This window comes from Rhinolophus sinicus, linkage group LG01, assembly GCF_036562045.2.
Source record: "Rhinolophus sinicus isolate RSC01 linkage group LG01, ASM3656204v1, whole genome shotgun sequence".
NCBI classification, from domain to species: Eukaryota; Metazoa; Chordata; class Mammalia; order Chiroptera; family Rhinolophidae; genus Rhinolophus; species Rhinolophus sinicus.
In genome coordinates, this window is record NC_133751.1 from 155,109,089 (window position 1) to 155,133,175 (window position 24,087).

The window sequence follows — 24,087 nt, forward strand, 5'->3', positions numbered from 1 at the left end:
GCCATGGGAACATAACTCTTGCTTATATCAATTAACCTATGGTAGAATTGGTTTCGTTATATGTCGTTTTGCTTAAAGTTGCAGGTACCAAGCGTCTCCCCGTGACGCTAAGTGAGGAGTTACTGGGCTACGTGCAGCCCCCTCAGCACAGAACAGCGCACACTGCCTGCGTGGGAGACACCAGCTACCATGGAGCCTGATCTCCAAAGGCCAGAAACCTGGAGTGATTCCACCAGTGGCTCTCAGCAGCCCGGTTCTGTCCAACAGCACCGGTAAGTTTTAGGGATCAAGGGACACTGGAGGGGTAGAGCTTCTCTACCTACATCCAGGTGAACTTTCAGTAATGGCTCATTTCCTCTCAGTAATCTTTCTGGAGCTGTAAAATTCCCATTATAATTCCCATTATAATGGAGCTGAAAAATCCCCATTACCTAGTGATGTCATAGTCATCGTGCTGTTGTCACTATTGTGACATTGTGGCCATCATGACATTGTAGCCACCCTAATGTCGTAAGGCAACACATTACTCACGTGTTTGTGGTGATGCTGGTGTGAACAAACCTACTGTGCTGCCAGTCGTATAAAAGGAGGGCACATACAATTATGGACAGTACATAACACTTGATAATAATATTAAACGACGATGTTACTGGTTCGTGTATTTACTATACTACACTTTTTATCATTATTTTAGAGTGTACTCTTTCTATTTATGAAAAAAATACATTTTTCTGTAAAACAGTATGCTGTGATACTCCAGCACCAGCCTCATACATCTCTTGTTTATTGCATCTCTTGATTACATCATTTTATCTTGTGCTGATTTAATCTGTTTGTTTGTACAGTAACATGCTGCCCAGGCTTGTGGCCTGGGAGCAATAGGCTATATGTATCATACAGCCTAGGTGTGTAGTGGGCTCTACCATCCAGGTGTGTGTAAGTGCACTCGACGATGTTTGCACAAAGACAAAATCGCCTGACAATGCATTTCTCAGAACATATCCCCACTGTTTTTTTCTCTTTCTTTTTTTTTTTTCAGTTGAAGTTGATTGGGGTGACAATGGTTAGTAAAATTACATCGATTTCAAGTGTACATCTGTAATGCATCATCTATATATCATGTTGTGTGTATATCCCTATTGTTAAATAGTTCAGGACTGTATTTCCTTACTTAGCTAATGTTTAGTCAGCACCTATAAAGTGCCAGGTTCAATGTTAGGAGCTATGGGTGTAGGAGTGGAAGCTAACAATTACCCCTGAGACACTCACACAGGGTGGGGGAGACATACAGGAAGGAGGATGATTATAAGGTGTGACAAGACTAGTATGGAGGTGAGCTGAGAAGGTCAGTGAGAGTTCAGAAAAAGGGCATGCATTCCACTTGGTTAAAGAGAGACCTGCCCAGGAAATTACAAATAGAAATTAGGATAGGGTTAGCTGTCTAAGCTGTTTGACTCCACCATCTGTTTGGAGGTAGAGCTCAGAAAAGTCATTGGAGCGCCCTTTCACATTTTTCTGCCTCATTGTTTCCCAGGAACAAGCACTTTGCATGGTCGGACACAGCAGGAGGCCCACCACTAACATTCAGCCTGTCCTGGCAGATTTATTTCCCCACAGAATAAATCAAGGCATTGGTTCATTATATATTTAAATGCTAATGACTCTTGTGAAGAAAAGGTTAGTGCTGGTGGCCCAGCTAGTCAGGGCTGTCTTGGCCCTTCATTGTGGGAGAAGTCAGCACCCAGCAGGGGAAGGAGCACCCCAAAGCCAGGCCAGCACAAGGAGGTCCCTCACGTGACTGAAGTCCTCTCCTCCAAAGGCTCTTATTAAATTGCATTAGTGTCAACTGAAGGAAAGATAGTAACGCACATGGGCCAGAATTGGCTTCTCTGTCGTCAGTAGAACATAAGTCACTGAAGGATTCCTTTGGGCAGGAAGTTTTGATAAGAGTTAAGAAAGATGTTAAGACTAAGAAGCTGTTGGGCAATAAGAGCAGAATGAACAGGGATGGAGAAGGAGTCGGGTGTGTGTGGGTTAGGGCGGGATATTTCCTTGCCGTCCTATGTTAGAACTCAGTGTGGCATGATGGTGCACACCCAGAGGCCACACAGACTGTCCAAGTTACGGTCCTGCATCCAATGCTGAATAGCTATAAGACCTTATGCAAGGTATATTTAACCTGTCTTGCCTCAGTTTCTTCATCTGTAAAATGGGAATTATAATAATAATCGACTTCATAAGATTGTTGCGAGTATTAAATGAGTTAATACTTGGAAAGAGCTTAGAAGAGGTCTTGGCACATAAGAAACATTCAATAAATACCTGCCATTATTATTTTGTTGCTAGATAGTATAGGTCACTAAGAATCCACAGAATTAAAATGGAGGAAATAAAGGAAATTTTTTCCTAGGTCATGATTTTGTCTTAAAGTATGTTGTAGTGTGCTTTATAATTTACAAAGCATCTTCCCATATGTTATCTCCATTTTCTGATCTGTAAAATGGTGAAAATAGTACATCTCACAGAAGGCTTCTAGAAGGATTAAATGAAATACTTCACATAAAGTATTCAATAAATGTTAGCTGTTTCTATTCGATACTATTCCTTGGTACCTAGCAGATGCTCATTCAAAGTTTGTTGAGTGAATGAATAAATATTATTCTCATGAGAGCCATATGAAGTTTATTATCCTCGATTTTTTTTTTTTTTTTTTTTAGGTAAAAAAACAGAGAAGTTCAACAGCTTGCACAAAGTCAGCCAGCTAGTTAGGGAAAGAGTCGTGGCTCCAACTCTAGTTCACTTTCCAAGATACCAAAACTGACTCCTCAACCAGGACTTGGTGGCCATGTGCTTAAGGTATTAACACTGGTGGCTTTACACTCTAAACATCAGAGCCTAGACCCATTCTGAGAAGTAATTCACATGGTCATCATAGCTGACTATGGCATTTCCTGCTGGGCTGGGCTGAGCTGTGTTTCCTGACATCTTTTTCATGCACTCTGACAGTCAGAATATTAGAAGGAAATACCATACCACAGTGATTATCAAAGCCTTCTAAGGGCATCTTGAAAAGCAAAAACAAAAATAAAAAAGGCCCCAGGTACAACTTGTACCAGACTGATCATTAAGAATTCAAGTTTAAAAGAGAAAGACAAATACCATATGATCTCACTTATATGCGGAATCTAGACAGTTTTGGAAACATGGAGGAAAAACAGAGGGTTGCTAGAGGGGCGGGGGGATGGGGATAAGGGGAAGGTGAGAGGTTTTGGGAACGTATGGGGGGGATGGTGGATGGGGGAGGGGGGTTCACACAGTGTGAGGGATGTAAATGATAAACGTCTAAGTTTTGCTTTGTCTCGTGCACCTGAAACTAATAAAAAAATAAATAAATAAATAAGAATTCAAGTTTAAAGTTTTATGTGATATGTATTTTACTACAATTAAAAAATAAATTCAAGTTTATCTGTCAAAGAATGGAAAATCATGATTAATTTATTTTACTTCTAGATTCATTTGTCCTTTAATCTAGAGGCCATTCATGGGCCTTGTAACTCATCAGAAGTCAGCAGGATGCCCTTGGTTCTTCGCAGGTGGCTCTTGCTCCTCAGGCAATCCTCATTCTCTAAATCCCCTTCATGTGCCTTGGGAAATTTAGTGTGCGCTCAGGTGCCATGAAAGGCCCCTGTAGCCTTGGATCTGTAAATGATGTTTGCAGGAGTTTCCTGAAAAAAAGGAACCCTGAATGGCAACTTTCAGCCCTGCAATTGACAGGCAGGCTCTCAGACACTTCAAAAAAGAATTTACTAAAATGCATTTCTGATAGCTTACCTAGAGAGATACAGTGTTTGAGGATAAAAATTAATATGCTATCATTTAATCTGCCTTCTTTAAAGTTGCTATAACAAGCTTAGAACCTACTGAAGCAGCTTCAGTGATTTTAAAATGAACTAAATTTCAAATGAAGAGTGAAGTAGAAATAAATCATTGAACCGTAGCGCTTGAAAGCTAGAGGAGAACTTAGAGATAACCTGTCCGACCCCTTCATTTCCCAGATAAAGCTATTAATCTGTGGGGAGGTGAAAAGACTTACCCAAAGTCACAAAGCCAGTTAGTCAGAGCTTCACTCTCTCCTGAAGACCTACGTGCCAGTATGACTGCAGTCTGTGTCAGCTGTTGATATGAGGCCCTTGGCAAGGGCCAATGACAGACACGTGAACTCCCCCCACCCAAAGCCTAGGTACCAGCACCATAATATGAGTAACCAGTGGAGATTCTAACCATCCGGGGGGGACAGAAGGCTTTGGGAAATCCAGGAAATCCTCTTAAACAACCCACAAACAGACTCACTCGCTCACAGGAACTCACCTTGGGTTCCGGCAAAGAAACGGTGACTGGGGAAGGCGGGGAGGGTTGGAGACATGTGGGGGCGGGGTGCAGACTGAGGTTGTGGCTTCAGATGAGGGCTGGAACATAGTCACAACTTTCCCTGTTTGAGGTCTTTCTCCCGAGCAGCCAGCAGCCGGCAGCTACCATCTTTCTTGTGTTGAGCCCGCCCCCACCATGGCCAAATCTGAATCTGATTGGCCTGGTGAGCTCCATTCGCTCCATCCTGCTGACTCACTGAGATCCTGCCTCACCCAGCTCCATACCACGAGGCTTTATCAGTGCCTGAACCTTACAGGACCCGGCAGGTGGAGGCAAGCCACTGGGTGTCCTGACATTTTCCGGAACAACCCCAGACCCTGTACTGGTGGCAGCCATCCTCAGTTCCGCATGGCCTCTCCCAGACATCTCTAGGTCTCTAGGTCCAGCATAGTGACCAACTGGGGATTGCTTCGCAGCACCTACCAGGTAGTCCTTGACCAGTCACAGGCAGTGGCTGACCTGGGCCTGCACTGGAGCACCTCCCAAGAGGGCCCAGAACCAACATACTTGGAGGTTGGCTTCAGACCACAGCACAGCACCACCCAATTAGCCCCACAAGTGGTACATCAAAGGGCGATCTCAACAGACACCAGAGCACACGGGGTGGGGGTGGGGTAAGCCCCCTACATAGCAGCCCATAAGCTGTGGACATGGCCAAACCCCACAGCCAGTCAGCCTGAGGGTCAAATTCACGCACTGATGTGCCAATAGCAATCAAGGCTCAAATATAACAGGATGACATACACAACCCATCCAAGGGACACTCCTGGAACACCCAGCATAGGTGACCAGGGAGACTATGCCATTGGGGTTCACAGCGCACCTACTACATACAGCCATCCAGCTAAGACTGGGAGACATAGCAGACCTACCTAATACATAGAAACAAACACAGAGAGACCACCAAAATGAGGAAACAAAGAAATGCATCCCGTATGAAAGAACAGGAGAAAATGCCAGAAAAAGAACTAACTGAAACAGAGGCAAGCAGCCTACCAGAGACAGAGTTCAAAACGCTGGTTATAAGGATGCTCAAGGAACTTGAGGAGCACTTTAACAAAGAGATAGCAAACATAAAAAAGGATATAGAAACCATAAAAAAGAACCAGTCAGAAGGGAAGAATACACTAACTGAAATGAAAGGTACACTAGAAGGAGTTACCAGCAGACTAGATGAAGCAAAGGATCGAGTCAACAATTTGGAAGACAAAGTAGAAGAAAACACCAATTGGAACAGCAAAAGGAAAGCAGAATTTTAAAAGACCTCTGGGACAACGACAAGCGTAGCAACATTCGCACTATAAGGGTACAAGAAGAAAAGAGAAAGCATGGGATTGAGAACCTATTTGAAGAAATAATGACTGAAAATTTTTCTAACCTGGTGAAGGAAATAAACATACAAGCCCAGGAAGTGCAGAGAGTCCCAAACAAGATGAACCCAAACAGGCGCACACCAAGACATATTATAATTAAAATGGCAAAGGTTAAAGACAGAGAGAGAATCCTAAACACAGCAAGAGGAAGGCAACTAGTAACTTATAAAGGAACTCCCATAAGATTGACAGCTGATTTTCCAACAGAAATTTTGCAGGCCAGAAGGGATGGGCAGAAAATATTTAAAGTGATGAAAAGCAAGGATCTACAAACAAGACTACTCTACCCAGCAAGACTATTATTTAAAATCAAAGGACAGATAAGGAGCTTCCCAGACAAGAAAAAGCTAAAGTTCATCACCACCAAACCAGTATTACAAGGAATGTTAGAGGGACTTCTTTAAGACAGAAAAAAAAAAAAAAAAAAGATCAAAATTGTGAATAATAAAGTGGCAATAACTGCATATCTATCAACAATTACTTTAAATGTAAATAGATTAAATGCTCCAATCAAAAACACAGGGTAGCTAAATGGATAAGAAAACAAAACCCTTACATATGCTGCCTACAAGAGACTCACTTCAGATTGAAAGACACACAGACTGAAAGTGAAGGATGGAAAAAGTTATTTCTTGAAAATGGGGGAAAAAGCTGGAGTAGCAATAATTTTATTACACAAAATAGACTTTGAAATAAAGGTTATAACAAGAGACAAAGAAGGATCTAGTAATCCCACTTCAGAGGGTATTTATCTGAAGAAACCCAAAACACTACTTCGAGGGGACATGTGCTTCCCTATGTTCTTTGCAGCATTGTTTACAATGGCCAAAATGTGGAGGCAGCCTGGATGTCTGTCAATGGAAGAATGGATAAAGAGGAGGTGGTACATATATACAATGGAATATTGCTTGGCCATGGAAGGGAATGGGTTCTTGCCATCTGTGGCAGCATGGATGGACCTCGAGGGTATTGTGCTGAGTGGAGTGTCAGACAGAGAAAGACAGATGCAATGTGATTTCACTTATATGTGGAATCTAAAAAACAAAATAAACAAACAAAATTGAAACAAACACACAATATTATAGATTAGCCACTTTCATTTAGATTAGTAGTTCTAACCCACCTGCACATTAAAAATCACCCAAGGAGCTTTTATAAATAATTTATTTTTTTTAAAAAAAATCTCTTCCCTTCGCCTCCACTTAGCACATGATAACAACCATGGCTACTATGGATTGAGGGCTTCCTTTGTACCAGGCTTGAGGCTGTACACTCTTCACATGCATTTTCACGCTGGATTCTCACAGCCAACCTCCCAGTTTTAGAGTAAGGAGCTGGGGCTCAGAGAAATTAATGGCGGGAGGATCGCCTGGCTCCTCTGATGAAAATAATTGGTTGGGCAGTTGTCCTCTTGGCAAATGACTATCATTTGGGGACACTAGTTATCAAAACAGGAATATGTACCTTTCCTCTCTAGTCCACATAAGCTGAGGACGGCATCAATGACATCTAATAGCTTCTAGAGCTATTACGTTTTGTTTCCTATCATTTATTTCAGACTATCATGGACCCAAAGTGAATGCAGACGCTTGTTGATTTTCAAACAAAATGCTCTGGATTCACTTCCAGGAAGGAGCGGCACAGAATTGGTGTGACTGAAAACTTTTGAAGTGGCAGGGGGTCAGCATGACTGGTAACTTTCCAGAGTTGACACACCCAGGTGATTTTTTGGGATGTACCGTCTGCGGTGGTTGTGGGTAGGACCACTGGTGGTGTGAGACAATGCACTGTCTCCCCCGCCACACCACCCCCAGCAACTGGCCTTCCTTTCCAGGGCGTCAGACCTTTCACAATATAGGTCCGTCTAACCTCCTTTGAAGTTCCATTCGTGGCCCCCACTCATCTCCTCCATGCTCCCAGCTAAACTGTATTTGATCAACATGGACTGCTTACTATTCTCAAGCACCTTGTGTATCTTCCTACCTCCCTGTTTTTGCTCACGGTGTGTTTTCTGATCAGAGGATTATCCTCGAACTCCTTTGCTGGCAAACTGCATCTTTCAAGGTCCAACTTGAAGATGCGTGATGAGCCCTGCCTGCTCTTCTGTGCTCCCACATACCACATTATTGGGATTCGTTTCCTCCACCGGACTGTGAGTTCCCTTGGAGAAGGTGCCATAGGTCTGGGTTGAAGAGAACAAGCTCTGGAGACAGAGCTGGGTTTAAATCCTAGCCCTACTGCTTCCTAACTGTGTGTCTTTGGGAAAGGTATTTAATCACTCTGTGCCTCATCTGTAAATTGGGGGTAACAGTACTTACCTTACAAGATTGTTATGAAACTGAGATAAAACACATTAAGTGCTCAGAACTGAACCTGGCACATGGTAAAGCGCCACTAGCTATTATTTGTATCCCTAGTGCCTAGAACACAAGAGACTATGACTATTGAACTGGGTGCTATGGTGGCAATTTTCAACTGTGTATGATTTGGATCCTGAGGGAAGAGGTACTTGTGTGATGATTGGGCAAATACGATGAAAGGATGTGAGTATCTAACTTATTCAGGAAAATGGCAAACACACAAGAATAGAGAGAATAGTATGCTGAACGTGTACCCCATGTCCAGCCTCAACAATCACTGACTCATGGCCAATCTTTTTGTATCTACAATCTTCTCCTTGCCCTCTCCCCAAAGCAAACCCTGGATTATTTCAAAGCAAGTGACAGATGTGAGGAAAGCAATTTTATTCTTTATGCTTTTAAAAGAGCTTTCAAAAATGAAACACATAATAATAATATTATCCTCATTGTGATTTGTGCCTTGTGACCTAGATGAGTGCAGAGGGGAAAGCTGAAGAAAGGCTGAGGCAAGAGCAGCCAATGGCTCCAGGCTGCAAGTCCAGCGGTCTTTCCAGGACACCTGCGAAAGCCTATGCATCTCCAACCAGCTTCCTTAGAATCCTTCCTCACTCCAGGCCTAACTAGTTCTTAATTATCTTTGAGCCAGCATGAGCTATTCCACCTTAAAAATCAAGTAATAGTGGTGTTTTTCCCAATTTAGAGAAAAAAAAACAAGTTAATGAATGGAATTCTCAATTGAAAATTCTCCTCACATATTTTTCTTAAACTCATGGTCTTTGCTTCCATTTGTCTGCATCTGAGTGCTGGTAGAACACTGAGTAAGTTTGTGAATGAATGAATGAATGAATGAATGAATGAATGAATGAATGAATGAATGAATAGCAAAAAGAAAAAATCAATAGGAAACCCTGGAAACTGTTTGACAGCTTTCTGTGGACACATCTGCTGAAATTTTATATTGTGTAGTATAATACATGTCTGCTGGTAAAATTATTCCTGCTTCTTGGGATGAAATGGTGAGCAACATGAGCTTTTCAGTCCCCTAAGCAGTGCCCTGCCCTGTCCTCCATCTGGCAGAACTTCTGAAGAGCTGCTCCGCCTGGAGAGAGCAAGGAGGTGGCACAACCCTTGCTGGGAGAGCCTACCAGGAGGGTGACACGTGACTCTCCCACTCCAATGTCCGTGTAAGTCCCAGAGGAGGATCCCGCAGCAGCAGGCTTTCGGGTTCCCTTCTACGACAGACCCAGAAAGGAAGCTAAGCAGGAAACTCATTCTCATAGAAGAAATTCCCCAGAATAATTTCTTATTGAGCTTAAAGCCCAAGACAAGTATCAAAGCTAGAAATTACAACCATTTCCAAGGTTCTCTTGCCTCCCTTTTACTCTTGGTATTCAGTTTCTGATACAGAACTCACATCCGAGAGTTAAGACATCAAAATACACCCGCTGAAGCTTGAATTCCAGTTCTGAACCAAACCCTCTCCAGCTGTGACCATCATTGCGGCTCTTTGGTCTCAGCATGAGCAGCTCCAGGATCCCTCAAAAGGGGGTACCTCCCCTTAGATCTGGAACACAATTACATCCTAAACCAGAACCTAACCCAAGACCTAGGGTACAAGGAAGGAAAAGGGGAGGTGGAAATTGACTCTGAAAGGCAATTGAAGGGGCTGCTCACGCAGAGCTCAGGTGAGAACCCAAAGGAGGCTTACACTTCTTTCTGAGATCACGCTGCCAGGCCTGTCAGGGCTGAGGGCTCTGGAAATTCCTCTGGCCCTACCCGAACTCTGGGCATCCCAGTTTCCCGGGTTCTCCAGCACTCAAAGCCCTAAGCTCTCTGCACAGCAAAATACCAGATTCATGACCTGGGCTTAAGAAGCACACAAAAGAAGTCTGATAAAATACACATTTATTAGAAATTTTTCAGCAGCATCATTTCCATTTGCTTTTCTAATCAAAATACATTTCAAAGTAATTACAATGAGCACTCAAAATATGAGCAACAAGTATTTTGAGAACTCAGGAATAAAATAATCAGTAGTACATGTTTCATCCATCCATCCGCCCATCCATCCATCCATCCATCCATCCATCCATCCATCCATCCATCCAATCACCCACCCAACCATTCATTCATTTTTTAAAATGTGCAATATTAGCACAGAGAGCCAGGAACACTACTTAGTATGAAAACAGACTATTCCTGCCATGGTTCCAGTTATAGAGACTATACCCACTATTCAAGAGAAGCTGAACTCTACATTCTGATATAAATGTATGATTTAGCCAAAGGACCTAAAGAAGGCTCAATAAGAACGGTTTCCCTTTCTATTCAGTTCAACTTAGGAAATAAAGTTATTATAATGATATTTTCACACACGGAAACAAAAACCCACTTGAGGCTTTGCTTAACCAGGATTTGCTTGGTACCTTACTTTATGAAAACACAGATTGGGTTTTAGTAATTCAGCTACTGAGCTCCAGGACCACCTGAGAGTCCAGGCAAGGATGTAAACCGCCCTTTGGTCCATCAAGTGAAGCAGTTCATTCAATTAGATACAAACGCTTTGCCGACTAACTTGCACTTCATGACATGGGATTTTTTTTTTTCCACAGATATTACCAAATAAAAATGTTGCCTTGGCAACTAGAGAAATAACATATGAAACAGTGTTCTGGTTAGACAATGCAAACATGAAGAAGGGTGAGACTGAATTGCTTTTTCTACCTTCTGTATTATCTGTGGTATCTGCAGTCAAATCCCGATGTCTATACAATACACAGTGCCCTCTATCAATATTAATCAGGTTAACTGTAATATTTAACATTAAGTGCTGACATGTGAAAATGAACCCAAGAGTGGGGCCTGGATTCTTTCCTGGATAACTCTTGGGAATCTGAGTGGTGCCTCTTCTTTAGACATGGCTAAAGGCCCCAGGTCAATTCCTTCCTTCATTGGATCATTTACTGTAATGACCACCAACCAATTCAGCAGGTAGTTTTATTAGCAAATTTAATGATGTGATAATCTTTCCAAAATTTACAAATGTACAATATATTTATAACATTACCTTTAGATAGCTTCAGTGCAAAGATATACATATAGTACATTGTGATAATTATTTGTAAAAATATGAGATGGCCTTAAGTAAAAAAAAAAAAAAAAAAAAAACAGACACACAAGGCATAGTTTCCAGAAACTTCCAACTACAAGTGAACAGGGGGAAAAATATATTTTTTTAATAAAGTACTGAATGTTAAGATTTATTTCATCTGTTTGTAAAAAATATATGTGCAAAAGTGTGTTTCTAATTATTCCCTAAATAATTGTAGCGTAGCTACATGTCAGAGTCTTCTTTAACAAGGTTTGCTGTGTCTTTAAAAGTGTCTTCTGTTGCAGTGTAGGCTGGAGCTGGGGGTTTTTTCGGACGAATTTTAGCAGGGAGAGAAGGTGATGGAGGTGGGGCCACAGCAGCACTTTCCTTTGGTTCATTCTCCATCTAAGGCCACAAGGAAACATAAATTAGCCATTTATTCCCCCAACATGACTGGAAACAGTTTTGCATAAAGAAGACGAATCTTACCAGCTTGTTCAGAATATCGAGTGTATGTCCAATTTAGCCAACAAGTTATTGCTAAGGAAGAATGCCTGTGCTAAGAAAAATTGTTAATAATTACCTCTGCATATATTGGATTTTCAAAGTTGGTAGTTTGTTTCAGTTTTCGTTTGAAGATATTCCATTTTGTTGCCTAAATGAAAAGCAGGAAACAGAAAACTTTCAGTAATGATAATTTTTGTGAGTTTCTTCTCCCATGTCTAGGTTTTTAAATTTTCTTTTCATGAAGGAAAAAGCAATTTGAGACCTGGTACCATGTGACCTGGCCCATGTGGTCAACTGTTCAATTCCTCCCCGGAGGGTTCCTGAACATTAACTGAAACTCTCTGGGCTCTTTTCATTTAATAATTTTAAAACACTTCCTAAGTTAGAAATGTATCGTTTACAGAATCTGTGCCCATAGTGTCCAGAAGCTTTGACAGAGACAGGCAAGAGATTTTTTAAGGGGCTGCCTGAAATTTTAAGGAAAATGCCAGATTGTACTCTCATTTCCTAAAATGTTCTTGCTCCTTGGTCAACTCAAGCACATATCCCTTCTCCATTCATCATTTCTTCCTGTAATCGTATTAGGTTGGTGCAAAAGGAATTGCGGTTTAAAAGGTTAAAAAGGGTAAGGTGGTGGGGGGGTGGGAGATGAGGGTAAGGGGGATCAAATATATGGTGATGGAAGGAGAACTGACTCTGGGTGGTGAACACACAATGGGATTTATAGATGATGTAACACAGAATTGTACACCTGAAATCTATGTAATTTCCCTAAAAATTGTCACCCCAATAAATTAATTAAAAAAAAAGGTTAAAAAAAAATTTGCAAAAACCGCAATTACTTTTGCACCAACTGAATACTTTTATGGGAAACTTTCTATGTCAGGGACTCTTCTGAGTTTTACAAGTTCCTGACTTAATCTTCCCAACTACTCTGTGAGCTAGGGGCTCTTACTATCTCTATTCTACAGATGAGAAAACGGAGTCATAGCAAGATCATATAACCAACTGTAGGTATAAGAGCAGACAACAACTACAGGACTTAGAGGCCCATAAACTGAAGAACGAAAGAGAAATCATCCCAGATTATGGTGGATGCGCCGTCTTGTGGAAAAGTTGGCTGCGGTGGCAGTGGGCACAGTTCTGGCTTCCAGATGAAGGGAGAGAAGGGACCAGGAGACGGGGAACAGATCGCCTACTCCAGCAGGTAGCTAGGGTAGCCTATATGTTCTACAGAATATCTCTTGCTCTGTGAAAATAGGGGGCCAGCATGAGGGAGTGGGGAGCAGATGACTACAGGAGAAGAGGCCCTTCCCTTTAACCTGCATTTAAGTGAGCTCCCCCTACTCTGTGTACGGTCTCCCCCAAGGGGAAGATGAAGACACTCAGGTCAGAGCCCGGTCTCTAGAAGCTTACACTTAAACGGGGAAGGCCAAAAACTGAAACGTCATTGCTTCAGTATGGAATCGTTATTTGGAATTAAGCAATTATTAACAAGGGAAATGATGGTGATTTTCATTTTTATCTCCTTGGCAAATTCAACGCTTGTCAACATGACTTTTGGAAAATCATAGGACTGAGTCACAGGAGTTCATGTTCTTAACTTTTAAGTTCTTTGAGCATATTTATCCATGGGAAATACATTTGTGAGCCTCGTTGGCACATTAATGTCAACATAGGGTGACCTTCACTAGGGCCTCTATAGTTTTCCAGTCACACTGGCTGTTATCTCAGTGCCCAGGAGGCAACCAATACAGAGCATGGAGGACAGACCTTAAAAGGTCTCAGCCTCGCCTGATAAAAACAATAACTAACTAACTAAGAGGAAGAACTGACACACTGCAAAGATGGAGGTGAGAAATAAAAGGACTACAACTGGTGAAGACCTGCTCTTATCTGAAAGAGTCTTTCAGTGTTCGTTTTGCTTTTGATGACTGATGCGCTCGTCAGAGGGTGCAGGGGCCCCACCACGCTCGCCTTCCTGCTCTGTGTAGGGAGGAGGGTCACTGGACCACAATGGACTGGGCATAAAATGGCCCACTGCCTCGGGCTTCAGCCAGACTTGGGGAACCAAATAGGTGACGTTCAAGTATTCTGGTGTCTGTGGAAAATTAATCTTCAAAGTCTACTTTTTAATGTTGCTTGAAGAAAAATTTCAGTCTCTTGTAAAATATAAAACTGCAAATTCCTTTCTAAGACAACATTCGTGTGTGTGTGTGTGTGTGTGTGTGTGTGTGTGTGTGTGTGTCTCAGAAGAATATATTAGTAAATCCAATGTGAAAAGGGGGACAAAGAGCCCTTTGTTATGAGCTCTTCTCATCGGCATCATTTAGTGCAACTTTTATTGTGACCTGAACAAGAATAACAGGAACCAATCTCTGAAGTACTTGAAAATCCAAAATGATCTCCAAGCTAACTTTGCAAATACCAGCTCTGGGTATAGATTATGCAGTTTGAGAAATAAAGATTGTATAAAATGGTAAGATGTCTAACTACCCTTAGACTTGTGTTTATATTATTTCATAGAAGTCATAGAACCTTAGAACTGAGACATTCCAGATCGTATTGTTCTCACCTGCGAAGGTGGGGAGAGGATTTCTGGGCTCACAATGCACTGGGGGAGACACTCCTGGCACTGAGTGGACTGAGGCCAGGATTACTAAAATTCCCTGCGATGCATATCGTTTTATACCACAAAGAACCATCCCACCAATTGACCAATAGTGCCCTCAATGAGAAATATTAAGGTAAAATAGTTTGCCCAGAACCAAACAGCTAGATCTTCGATAGCATCATGTGTGTCCATTAAAACCAATAATATAGTATCCATTAATATACAGCTTTATATCAATTTTATTATTGAATTTCTCTGTGTAGACCAAATACTCTACAAATTTCAAGTGGCCTGCAGACATGGTAGGGAAGCTCTGTCTAGTGGTCTTTTTTCCTTTTAAGCTCCACTATTAAACGCTGTGCTTGGCACACTGAGGGCAATGATGTTGGTTGGGCAATTAGATGAACAAAGAGGGTATAAATTAGTGCCATCTAGTGGTGAACCTAGGTGACGGCAGTAGAGCTAAGAACAATATCCGTTATTAAAGGAACAAAGATGTCCACTGTAGAAAAACTGCATTACACAGGAAAGGAAAGGGTCTTTCCTATGTATCCTTGACACAGTGAACTCTTTATTGATAGTAAGTCATTCTCTCAAATTAAACGCCTCTAGTCTGAAGGGGCTGCATCCAGAAGTCTGTTGCCCTTCTTTTCGGAACATCACGCTCATCTCAATGTTACAATGTAGATTTATTTTGGTAGAAAGTTTTTCAATTTATAACTTTTCAAAATTATTTTTATTAACTGACGATATATCTTGGGGTCTGTGAGCCTATCAGGGTCTCCCTAGTTTGCGTAGGATTAACACCCCTAGCAATTGCAAAGTCCTTTACAAATCCCCTATTATCTGTCATCAGCCTCTGTTACCTGAGTTCCATCAGCACTTGGGGAAGTTGGCTTTGTGTCTGGAGCTACCTCAGAAGGGTTCATGGCACTTTCATAGTTCTTATTATCCACGTTTTCAGATGCAGTCACCTGTGCAAATATTAGAGGCCATTAACCAGTGTGGAAAGAAGTTTTGCTGTAAAGTTTCTTACCAAGTCTTTGGTTCTATTTGCTCTCCCACAGATCTGCTCTGGCACCATTTTTATTACATGCAACTGACCCCAGGACCCAGGAATAACTACCCCTCCCATCTCCCCAGAATCAGAACCACTAAGTCATTTATCTCATGCCTTAATCCTGGGAGGCAAATATACCCACCACTGGTCACGCGCTCACTTAGTCACAGCAATCTCTACTGTGTTCTCTGTACCCCCTTATTCCCACTGTTGACCATATTTTTGGATAAAAGATACTCTGGTTCTATATTGGCACCCGATATTCTAGAAGAATAGCATAAATCATTCCCAAACTCATCGGTGAACTGAGAATCTTATCTTTGGATGTTTAAAATAAAATTAATAATTCCAGAGGACTGCTAAAAGGGGGTTGAATTTTTGAAACAAGAGGCATAATGGAATTAATACTCCTCTAGACATTCCTTCTTAAGCCCAAATTACCGTGGATATCTAATTAATACATTACAGGTAGAAATTCACTCTTTCTTCTGTATTTTTACATTTGCTTCATTTCTTCTCAAACTTGGATATATGTTTGTAAACATGTCCTCATTTTGCTTCAAGGAAAAATGCCAACTAAAAATGTTATATCTATTTCACCATGTGATTCAAGTTTTCCTATCTGGATATGAAAGGATTAGACAAAATGCTTTCAAGAGTCAACTATTTCTGATCTTAAGAAAGCTATTCATAAAATAAACATTTCTATCTTGTATTAAAATGTACCATATCTTGTAAGTTCAAAAGAAGTGCCGGTGTTAACAATAAAACTGTATTTCGCTGAGGCTGCCATTGTTTGGACAAAGAAAGAGAGGCTAACAGTTGACAGACAGTGGGAGTGATGCTGGGGCCATGGATCCCAACCTAATGAAAAGTCGTTCCCTTCGTCCAGACTCCTAGCTCATCTCCCTCGTCCTCTTGAAGGTGAGTGAGTAACAGGGCTGCACCAAAGGGAATTTAGATATCTGCCTTTCAAGGGTGGAGACTTTTGTATACATGTTGTGCTTTTCAGAAAAGCATGAGAAAGGCAAGCGCAGGGAAGTCACCTCAAATCTCACCCTCATGATACCAACAAGAACCCAGAAGGGGATAGCCAGTCCCCACATCTCTGCACAAGGACGCGACAATCATCCATTCATTCATTTCACAGATATTTATGGAGAGTCTGCATGTGTCAGTTTGCCAAGCCTCTGAACAGACTCATCGCTCTTGCTCTGACCACTTAGAATGAAAGGGCTCTTAGGTCTGCACCCGCAGAATGGCTGTCAAACCTCAACGACTGTGCCACAGAACAGGATTCTGATTGTTTTCAAGTCTCATGTCCTTGGATGAGTCCTGCCACTGCAGACAGTCAGACAGTGAAGCTGAGGACTGGAGCGCTGTGTGTCCTTCCACGTGAGGGAAGGTGAGGCAGCCCGGCCCCTAGAGGGCATTCATTACGCGACAGCACCAGAGCCAGCAGCAGTGGCACCGAAAAGAAAGGACGATGCGACTTCTCACCTGTGGAGGCTGAGCCACTTTGATAGCACTGTCCCTGGTTGCATACATTGGGTTTTCAAATATTATGGGCTGCTTCCCCATCTCCATGGCAAAGTGATCACTCTGATAAAGAAAAAAAAAAATTACTGATCTGGTTCACACATAGAGGAAGGTGTCCCCCTCTCACCTGGAGGCATGCTAGGTACCATGGAGAAGCTCCTTTTGAAAGCCCAAGAAGAAACTGAAAAAATAAAAAGCGGAGGGGGAGGGGAAAGAGGAGAAGGAGAAGGAGAAACCAGCAGAGACACAAGGCCTCCATATGGCAAACCATTATGTAACGTAACATAAATGTACTAATCCATCAGCTCAAGAAAATAGAAACAACTCTTCCTATATCTACGGCTCCTTAGTACAAATACTCACTTAGGGACTGGATTTGGACAACAGAGAAAAGGGTGAATGGTAGAAGCAGAGCAAAGAAGAGAAGAGGGAGGGGAGAAAGAAGAAAGAATGGATAATATTGTGCTTTTAGACAGAGATAAAAATGAAAGCTTTGGGGAAAAGACAGAATACTGAAAATGATTTCCCAATACTTATTATGATTGTATGGATTATACTGTACTAGTCCACTCACGAAATATCCATTTGGTTCTCAAAGAAGGTATTATTGTACCCATTTTATAGATGGGGGCAGTGAGGGTCAGAGAGATCAAGCTCCATGCCCATTATTACATACTTAGAAGGTGGCAGAATTGTGATTTGAACCAACCATTGGCTCTAAAAAAAAATCATGATTTATTCCATCACTATACATTGGTGGGAAAATATATGAGACTAAGAAACATATATTTCCCTACTCCTTCCTTTAAACATACAAAAAGTCATCAAGTAAAAAGAGAATATCATGCCCTCTCTCCCCTTTCCCAATAATCATAAAACTGTTTAAGATTCCAATTAAATATTCCAATTAAACTTATTTATGATTCCAATTCAACAGCGTAGAGCAGGGGTAAATTTCAATTTTATTACTATTTTTACACACATTTCTGCAACAGACCTAATGTTTTCTAACTTTGTGTAGTAAACACTTTATTCTGAGAAATATAAAGTCTGTTTTTGTTTTCTAGGTTAATTTTATTCTTTATAAAAAGTGTCTTTTTCTTTTTTAAAGTAAAACAATAAAAATGACAACCTTCAGTTATTCTGAAACCATACTCACCATCACCATTGCTCTGTCAATAGCAGACTCAGGCCCAAAACCAGACACTCCAATATCCATGTTAACATCCGCCCCTGATCGGAAGGTCACCCCATTTCCATTTTCAGAAGATTTGACAAGACTGCTTAAGCTGAAAAGAAGTAATTAAAATAGAGTTCCTATTTTTTTGTCACAACCTTTTGCAATAGTACCCTTTTCCTCCATCATATTGCTAAATCTTACTTAAATGAAGTGTTCAATCCCTTCTCTGAATGTATACACAAACATGGTAGTGAACGCCCTTAGCTACCTGGAAATATTAAAGCTTTGGTACCCGCAGGGATAAAGCCTGGCCCATCACACAGCCAACTACGTTCTCCAGCGTGCCCACCATGGGGCACAATCATTTGGCCTATAAAATGGGATTAGCATTCAAGCTTTAAAGAAGCGCTTGATTAAGAAGTTGTGATTTGAAGTGACTTCTTTAAGTTCACTACTTTTTCTTTCTGCAGAATAGGTGAATTGCATATTGTGCTTTCTTGACTTAAAAAAAAATACTAAGTTATTCACATAGTCGTATCGCACAGGCTTCTAAAATCAATATTCCACACAGTGAAACTGACCTGGGCAGCTTGGGCAGAGAAGGCAAAAGGGAGCCAGTTTTCCTATAGTGAAAAAATCCTAATGTCGCCAGAGCTCCAATAATGATGATCAGAATGACTGTCAACAGCACAGCCATTGCTGCCGTCCAGGAGGGAAGAAGAGAACATATTAACATGCGAAGCAGAGGAACCATTCATTCTTCAAAGACTGGCTTAAAAAGAATATAAACAGCATTCAATTTAGGTACTGTGAAGTATTTCCAAGTTGTTCATATTCTTAAAACTCACTTGTTCCTGGAGAAACTCCTCTTGAAAGCCCTATTTCACAGTAATTTCCCATGTAGCCACTAGGACACCTGAAAGTAAAAGAATTGTTCACAAGGGGTTGCCCTCTTAGGTGTCTGTTGCAATTTATAAGTACATCTTGAGGTAGAGAGAGGTTTGACTGAGTAAATTAACATGTTGAACAGACAATGTATCCTGTATGACTTTCGTTTATTCTGCCAAGAGATGAGAGGCAGAAAGAATAGCAATCTGACTTTGGAAATTCACTTTCAATACAATAGCTGTGGCACCTACAAGGTCAGCCTTATCAAATAAACTTAACTGGCGTCTTTTCTAATCTATGGAATGTTTCCTTAGAGAGTGAAAATGGAAACCATGATTATGTCCTTTCCTCTGATGTACTTTCATTAAATGCTTTTTAAAGACCTCCATTTATCTTGTTCTGTTAGAGCTTTCTCAATAATTCTCTTCTTTCCATGTCTTTAGCTCAGACTCTGCTTGTCATGTGTGCCTGGTCCTGAAGCACCTCTGATGACAGCTGCTCTCCCACAATCCAATTGTAACTGACAATACCAGGTGAGTAAGAAAATGTGGTCGAAGTCATTTCTCTAACGCCTTGCTCCCCAAAGTGTGGCCCACACTTCTGTGGTTTGTCCCGGCAGCTCGTTGGAAATACTCTGTGAATGACATGAGCTTTTGAGCCAGACCCCTGCTGGTTCTTCTGCATGTTACAGTTTGAGAAGCACTGCCTTTGTTCTCTGTGGATCCCCCCAAGGGAGGGCCAGCTGGGTAAGGTGTGACAATTAGTGAACTGGCAAGGTTCCTGTACCTGTTTTTCTGGCTACTTTAAGGTCTTGAATTCCCTCAGAAGAGGCAAGTTCTACAGCTCAGAACTCAACATTCAGACTTACTTGCATTTGGGGAAGTCATTCTCATCAAAATAGCAATTTCCTCCGTGCATACACCTGCATGGGGCGGGCATGGTGATGGGATTTTCGATGGCTGCAGAAAGGCAAAGCCATGCAGGTGTTAGTGAGCCATACTCAGCACAGCACTAATATCATGCAAACCTACTTCCAGCCCAGGGTCTGAGGATGGGGGTGTGATGAAGGCAGGGAACTTAGTCTCCCTTTAAAAACATTACCTTCCCGTTAAGTCAGATGAATTTCCTTACCAATAATAAGGTCTTGGAGAATAACATACATTTGATGGAAAGAAAGGGGCAGTTTATAACATTTTTCCCCACCCACAAAACAGTGGAGAGATTCTAGACTCCTGAACACACATTAATAGTCAAAAGAAACTTGTGGTAAAGGAATCTCTTAGGACATTCACCTTCTCGTTTGAAGTGTTCAGAATTCTCCTCTATGAACCCAGTCAAAATCGAGAGTTCATGTTAGGCATACCTCCAAACTTCAACTAAACGCTCCAAAGCATCAGCAAACCATCAACCAATAGACAGACACATAGATACAGATATGTGGATGCTTGAGAGACAGGTGGTGAGAGATCTCTTCCCTTTTTTAAGTCCTCCAAAACTGCCTTTGCTCTGGGTCCCTGCTCCAGCTCAGACCCCCATATCTTTGGATATGCCTGATAGGTCATTAGAGTTTCCATGTCTTGTGCCTAGAAGATGCTCAATAAGTATTTATCACCTGTGTGTTTATTTAAGGAGTTCGGATACCCTTTTGGCTCAGTCCCTCAATTTGAGTCTCTACTTAAAATTCTCTTTATTAGAGAGGCCTTTCCTCCATCTAAAAAGGCAACCACACTCTCTTCCTTCTTTTGCTTTACTTTTCTCCTTTTACTTTTACCACCTGACATATATTTATTGGGTTCTCTACTTATGGTCCTATTAGAATATAAGTTCAACGAGAGCAGGGGGTTTGTTTGTTTTGTTCACTCTGTTATCTCCAGCATTTACCACAGTACCTAGTACATAGTAGACACTCACAAAACACTTATTAAATTAATTGATTAATTAATATACCAAAGCAAGACCCCATATGCAATGACTACCATCACTAACATGCTTGCTTTGGTTACAGTTCTTTTAAAAGAGAATCTTAATATAATCTACTTGGCAAAAACTGTAAATGAGGAAAGTAGCAAATGACATGACAACCTGGACAACACCTCTCCTTCAAAATGAAATTGCAATCAATGTAAGAACAATCCATCTACAGCACAAATCTCAAAAGCTTTAAATTGTCATTTTGTTCACAATGTTGCTAAATATTGTAATCTTGCCAGTATTTCCCCAGTAGCCCTGGAATGAGAGTAGGAGTAGGGGAAGGGAGGCAGAGGGAAGCCATTTTTATTCCCTGAGCTCATTATCTAAACCTGCCAACTTTTCAGCCTGTCTGTAGAGTCTACAGGTCCTGTCTTGTGTACCTGCTTGCTCCCCCTGGTGGTAGAAGGTGGTGGTTAAGCCTCTTCATTTCCCCATTGGCTAAAACTGGGAGACGTGAGCCATAAAATGGGCTGCTAGTGAACTGCAGGATGATTTTTTAATGTGCTTATCAAGCAATGAATAGTTAGGGACACTAGTTATTCCCCATGGCTTATTAGCTCCTCAATTTAGTCACTGAGGAAAGGTCTTGCCAAGCACAGATCATCCATAGCATTTGGTATGAGATTTCAACCACTGCTTCTTTACTCTAGCCCCCATCCCCCAACAACATAATGTACCTTTTAAAATGTGGCCCCTCTGCACTTGAAATGAGCATGTGAGGAAAACAGTGAACCTCCTCTAGCCCTCCTCTCTGTACTGTATAAGGCCCCCTACTGCAGGAACCTGGTCTTCCACCTTGAGGAATCCAGCTAAGGTTGAATGTATTCTGGGGTGATAGTCATCCAGTAAGGGGTGGAGAAAGGAGGGAGAGGCCTTACAGAAAATCACATTTCAAAATGTCTTTGCAAAACAACACAACAGTAGGTTTAGAGGCACTGGATCTATATCTCTGCTGATCTTAGCAAGTAATTCTCAGAAATCATTGGAACACAAGTTCTGTTTGGCCCCTTAAGTCCCATTCAGCTCTGTTCATATTTGCTCCATCTCTCCTTCCTCCTTCCAGCCACCTGTCATGTGAGGCGACCTGCAGGGTCTCAGCTCCCGCTCCCCGCATAAGAATGCAGGATATGGATAGGCCAAAAAGGAACACCAATGAAGCCATAGATAGGGGAGTCATACCACTATAGTCTCACTGGAGGCTGGATCCACATGACCTGCAACCTGCTGTCCGCTTCTCTGTGTGCCAACCAACTGACTAACCAACCAATGCAGCCACGATAGTTATATCAGTGGCTAATTGGCTAACTGGTTACAGCTGATGGCCAATTAGCTGCAGTTGATGGCCATCTACTACCCGAGCCAGCACCTTTCCATGTGAGGCCGAGAGCCTGGAAACTGCTCTCTGGAACTCTGTCACCACACCATCCCCACTCCATTCTGCAAAGGACCCAGTCCACAGAGCCTTCAGGCTCCTGAAGAAGGTGAAGCATGGGTAGAAAATCTACTAAAGAAGGCAGAGCAGCTCTACCAGGCCCCTGTGGCTTCCCAGGCTGTGCCCCTACCTGCATTACACTCGGTGATGCTCCCCTCTACAAAGGTAGACCCTTGGGGACAGGCGCAGCTGTATCCTCCAGGTCTCAGGAGGCAGAGATGGCTGCAGATATTTTTACAGCGGTTGGGCACTGGAAAGCAGATGAGAACAGCAGTTAGGTTCTGAGGAGGAAATGAATACCCCAACCAAAGATATGCCATTCAACTGAGTTGTGGCCCTGCCAGGTGACATGAAAGCCCAGGCAGCATCCTAACATCTCTAGGCCACGTGTCACCTGCCACCCCACCAAAGTGGCACAGTCCCTCCCGCTTCTGCACTACTCACATTTTCTGCTGACATCGCTTGTCTTCTCTATTGCCTTGGCAGGTTTGGAAGGCAGTCTGGTCACTGTACAACCTCACAAACTAATCAGTGCTAAGCAATTTGAGATAGTTCAAAACACCAGTAAGACCCCATTATTATATCAAGATTTGTCAGTACCCAAATTTGGACAGGTCATAATGGTGGTCCATCCAAAGCCTATATTGGATGCAATTTCCACCCTCAGCCTCCAAGGAGAATTTCCTTATTTGTAGGACAAGGATATTTAAATCTATGATTATCAGGATCAACAGGGAGCTATTGACAACGATGGATGCCACAGAAACTCGTATTTAAATTGGTCTGAGGTAGACATCCAGTATTACCACTAAAAGTTCTTCAGGTAATTCTAGAGTCTTCTGAATTCTACCTTAGCATATATTATGATCTATCCAAGGATTAGATAATCTCTAAATTCCTTCTCAGACTATCATTCTGTGATCCTGAGTCTTTATCATCCACAATGTAACCAGTGACAAGGCATGTCGATAAAATAAGGCATGTCCCGAATGCCTCACTCAGAATCTGTCCCATTTCCATTTCTTCAGCTCTCTAGAGCAGAGGTTTTCAAACTTTACTGTAATATGAAACAACGGGGGAATCAGATTCAAAACTGCAAGGATGGGGTGACAGTCTGCATTTCTAACCAGCTCCCACATGATGCCAATGCTACTGGTCTATGACTCCCACGTTGAGCAGGGATTCCCCAAATGTGGTCCCTGAACCAGCAAATTAGCATCAGTTGAGTACTTGTTAGAAACTCAAATTAGGCCACCTCAGGCATATTACATCAGAAACCCCTCAGGTGTAGCCCAACAATCTGTGTTCAACAAGCTCTCTAGGTGATTCTGACACAAGCTAAAATGTGAGAACTATTGGTCCAGAGTGAATGCTAACTGGGCATAGCTGGGTGGGGTCTCTGGCCTACACAGCACCCGGCACTGGCCTTTGGGGGCTCAGAGCATGGGCTGAGGGCAATGCTTCCCCTTCAGAGGAAATCTCCGGACTTGGCTCTGTCTGAATCCTAGGCAGTCTTCTCTGCAGGGGCCAGAGGGGGCTCACCAGGTGTACTGTGCTCTCCCCTCCTGCCTTTAAAACTGCTGAGTGGGAGAGCCACAGGAGCTTTTAGGACACGAGAGCTGGAGTGTTTTGGAGTATCAGCAA

The 24,087-nt window shown here is 42.1% G+C and overlaps 1 protein-coding gene across 1 annotated transcript in view; it reads right to left on the bottom strand.

The window, feature by feature from the left end:
• Positions 1 to 10,049: 10,049 nt before the first annotated feature.
• LRP2 (LDL receptor related protein 2) overlaps positions 10,050 to 24,087 on the bottom strand; it is a 196,547-nt gene continuing 182,509 nt past the window's right edge. Inside the window, exons 71-79 of the mRNA XM_019727374.2 lie at positions 22,574 to 22,693; positions 19,909 to 19,999; positions 19,001 to 19,068; positions 18,734 to 18,851; positions 18,132 to 18,261; positions 16,934 to 17,035; positions 15,240 to 15,347; positions 11,836 to 11,907; positions 10,050 to 11,657 (exon numbers count right to left, since the gene is read on the bottom strand). Coding sequence (XP_019582933.2) covers positions 11,496 to 11,657; positions 11,836 to 11,907; positions 15,240 to 15,347; positions 16,934 to 17,035; positions 18,132 to 18,261; positions 18,734 to 18,851; positions 19,001 to 19,068; positions 19,909 to 19,999; positions 22,574 to 22,693 — 971 coding nt within the window. The 3' untranslated portion in view covers positions 10,050 to 11,495. The remainder of the gene's footprint in view (positions 11,658 to 11,835; positions 11,908 to 15,239; positions 15,348 to 16,933; positions 17,036 to 18,131; positions 18,262 to 18,733; positions 18,852 to 19,000; positions 19,069 to 19,908; positions 20,000 to 22,573; positions 22,694 to 24,087) is intronic.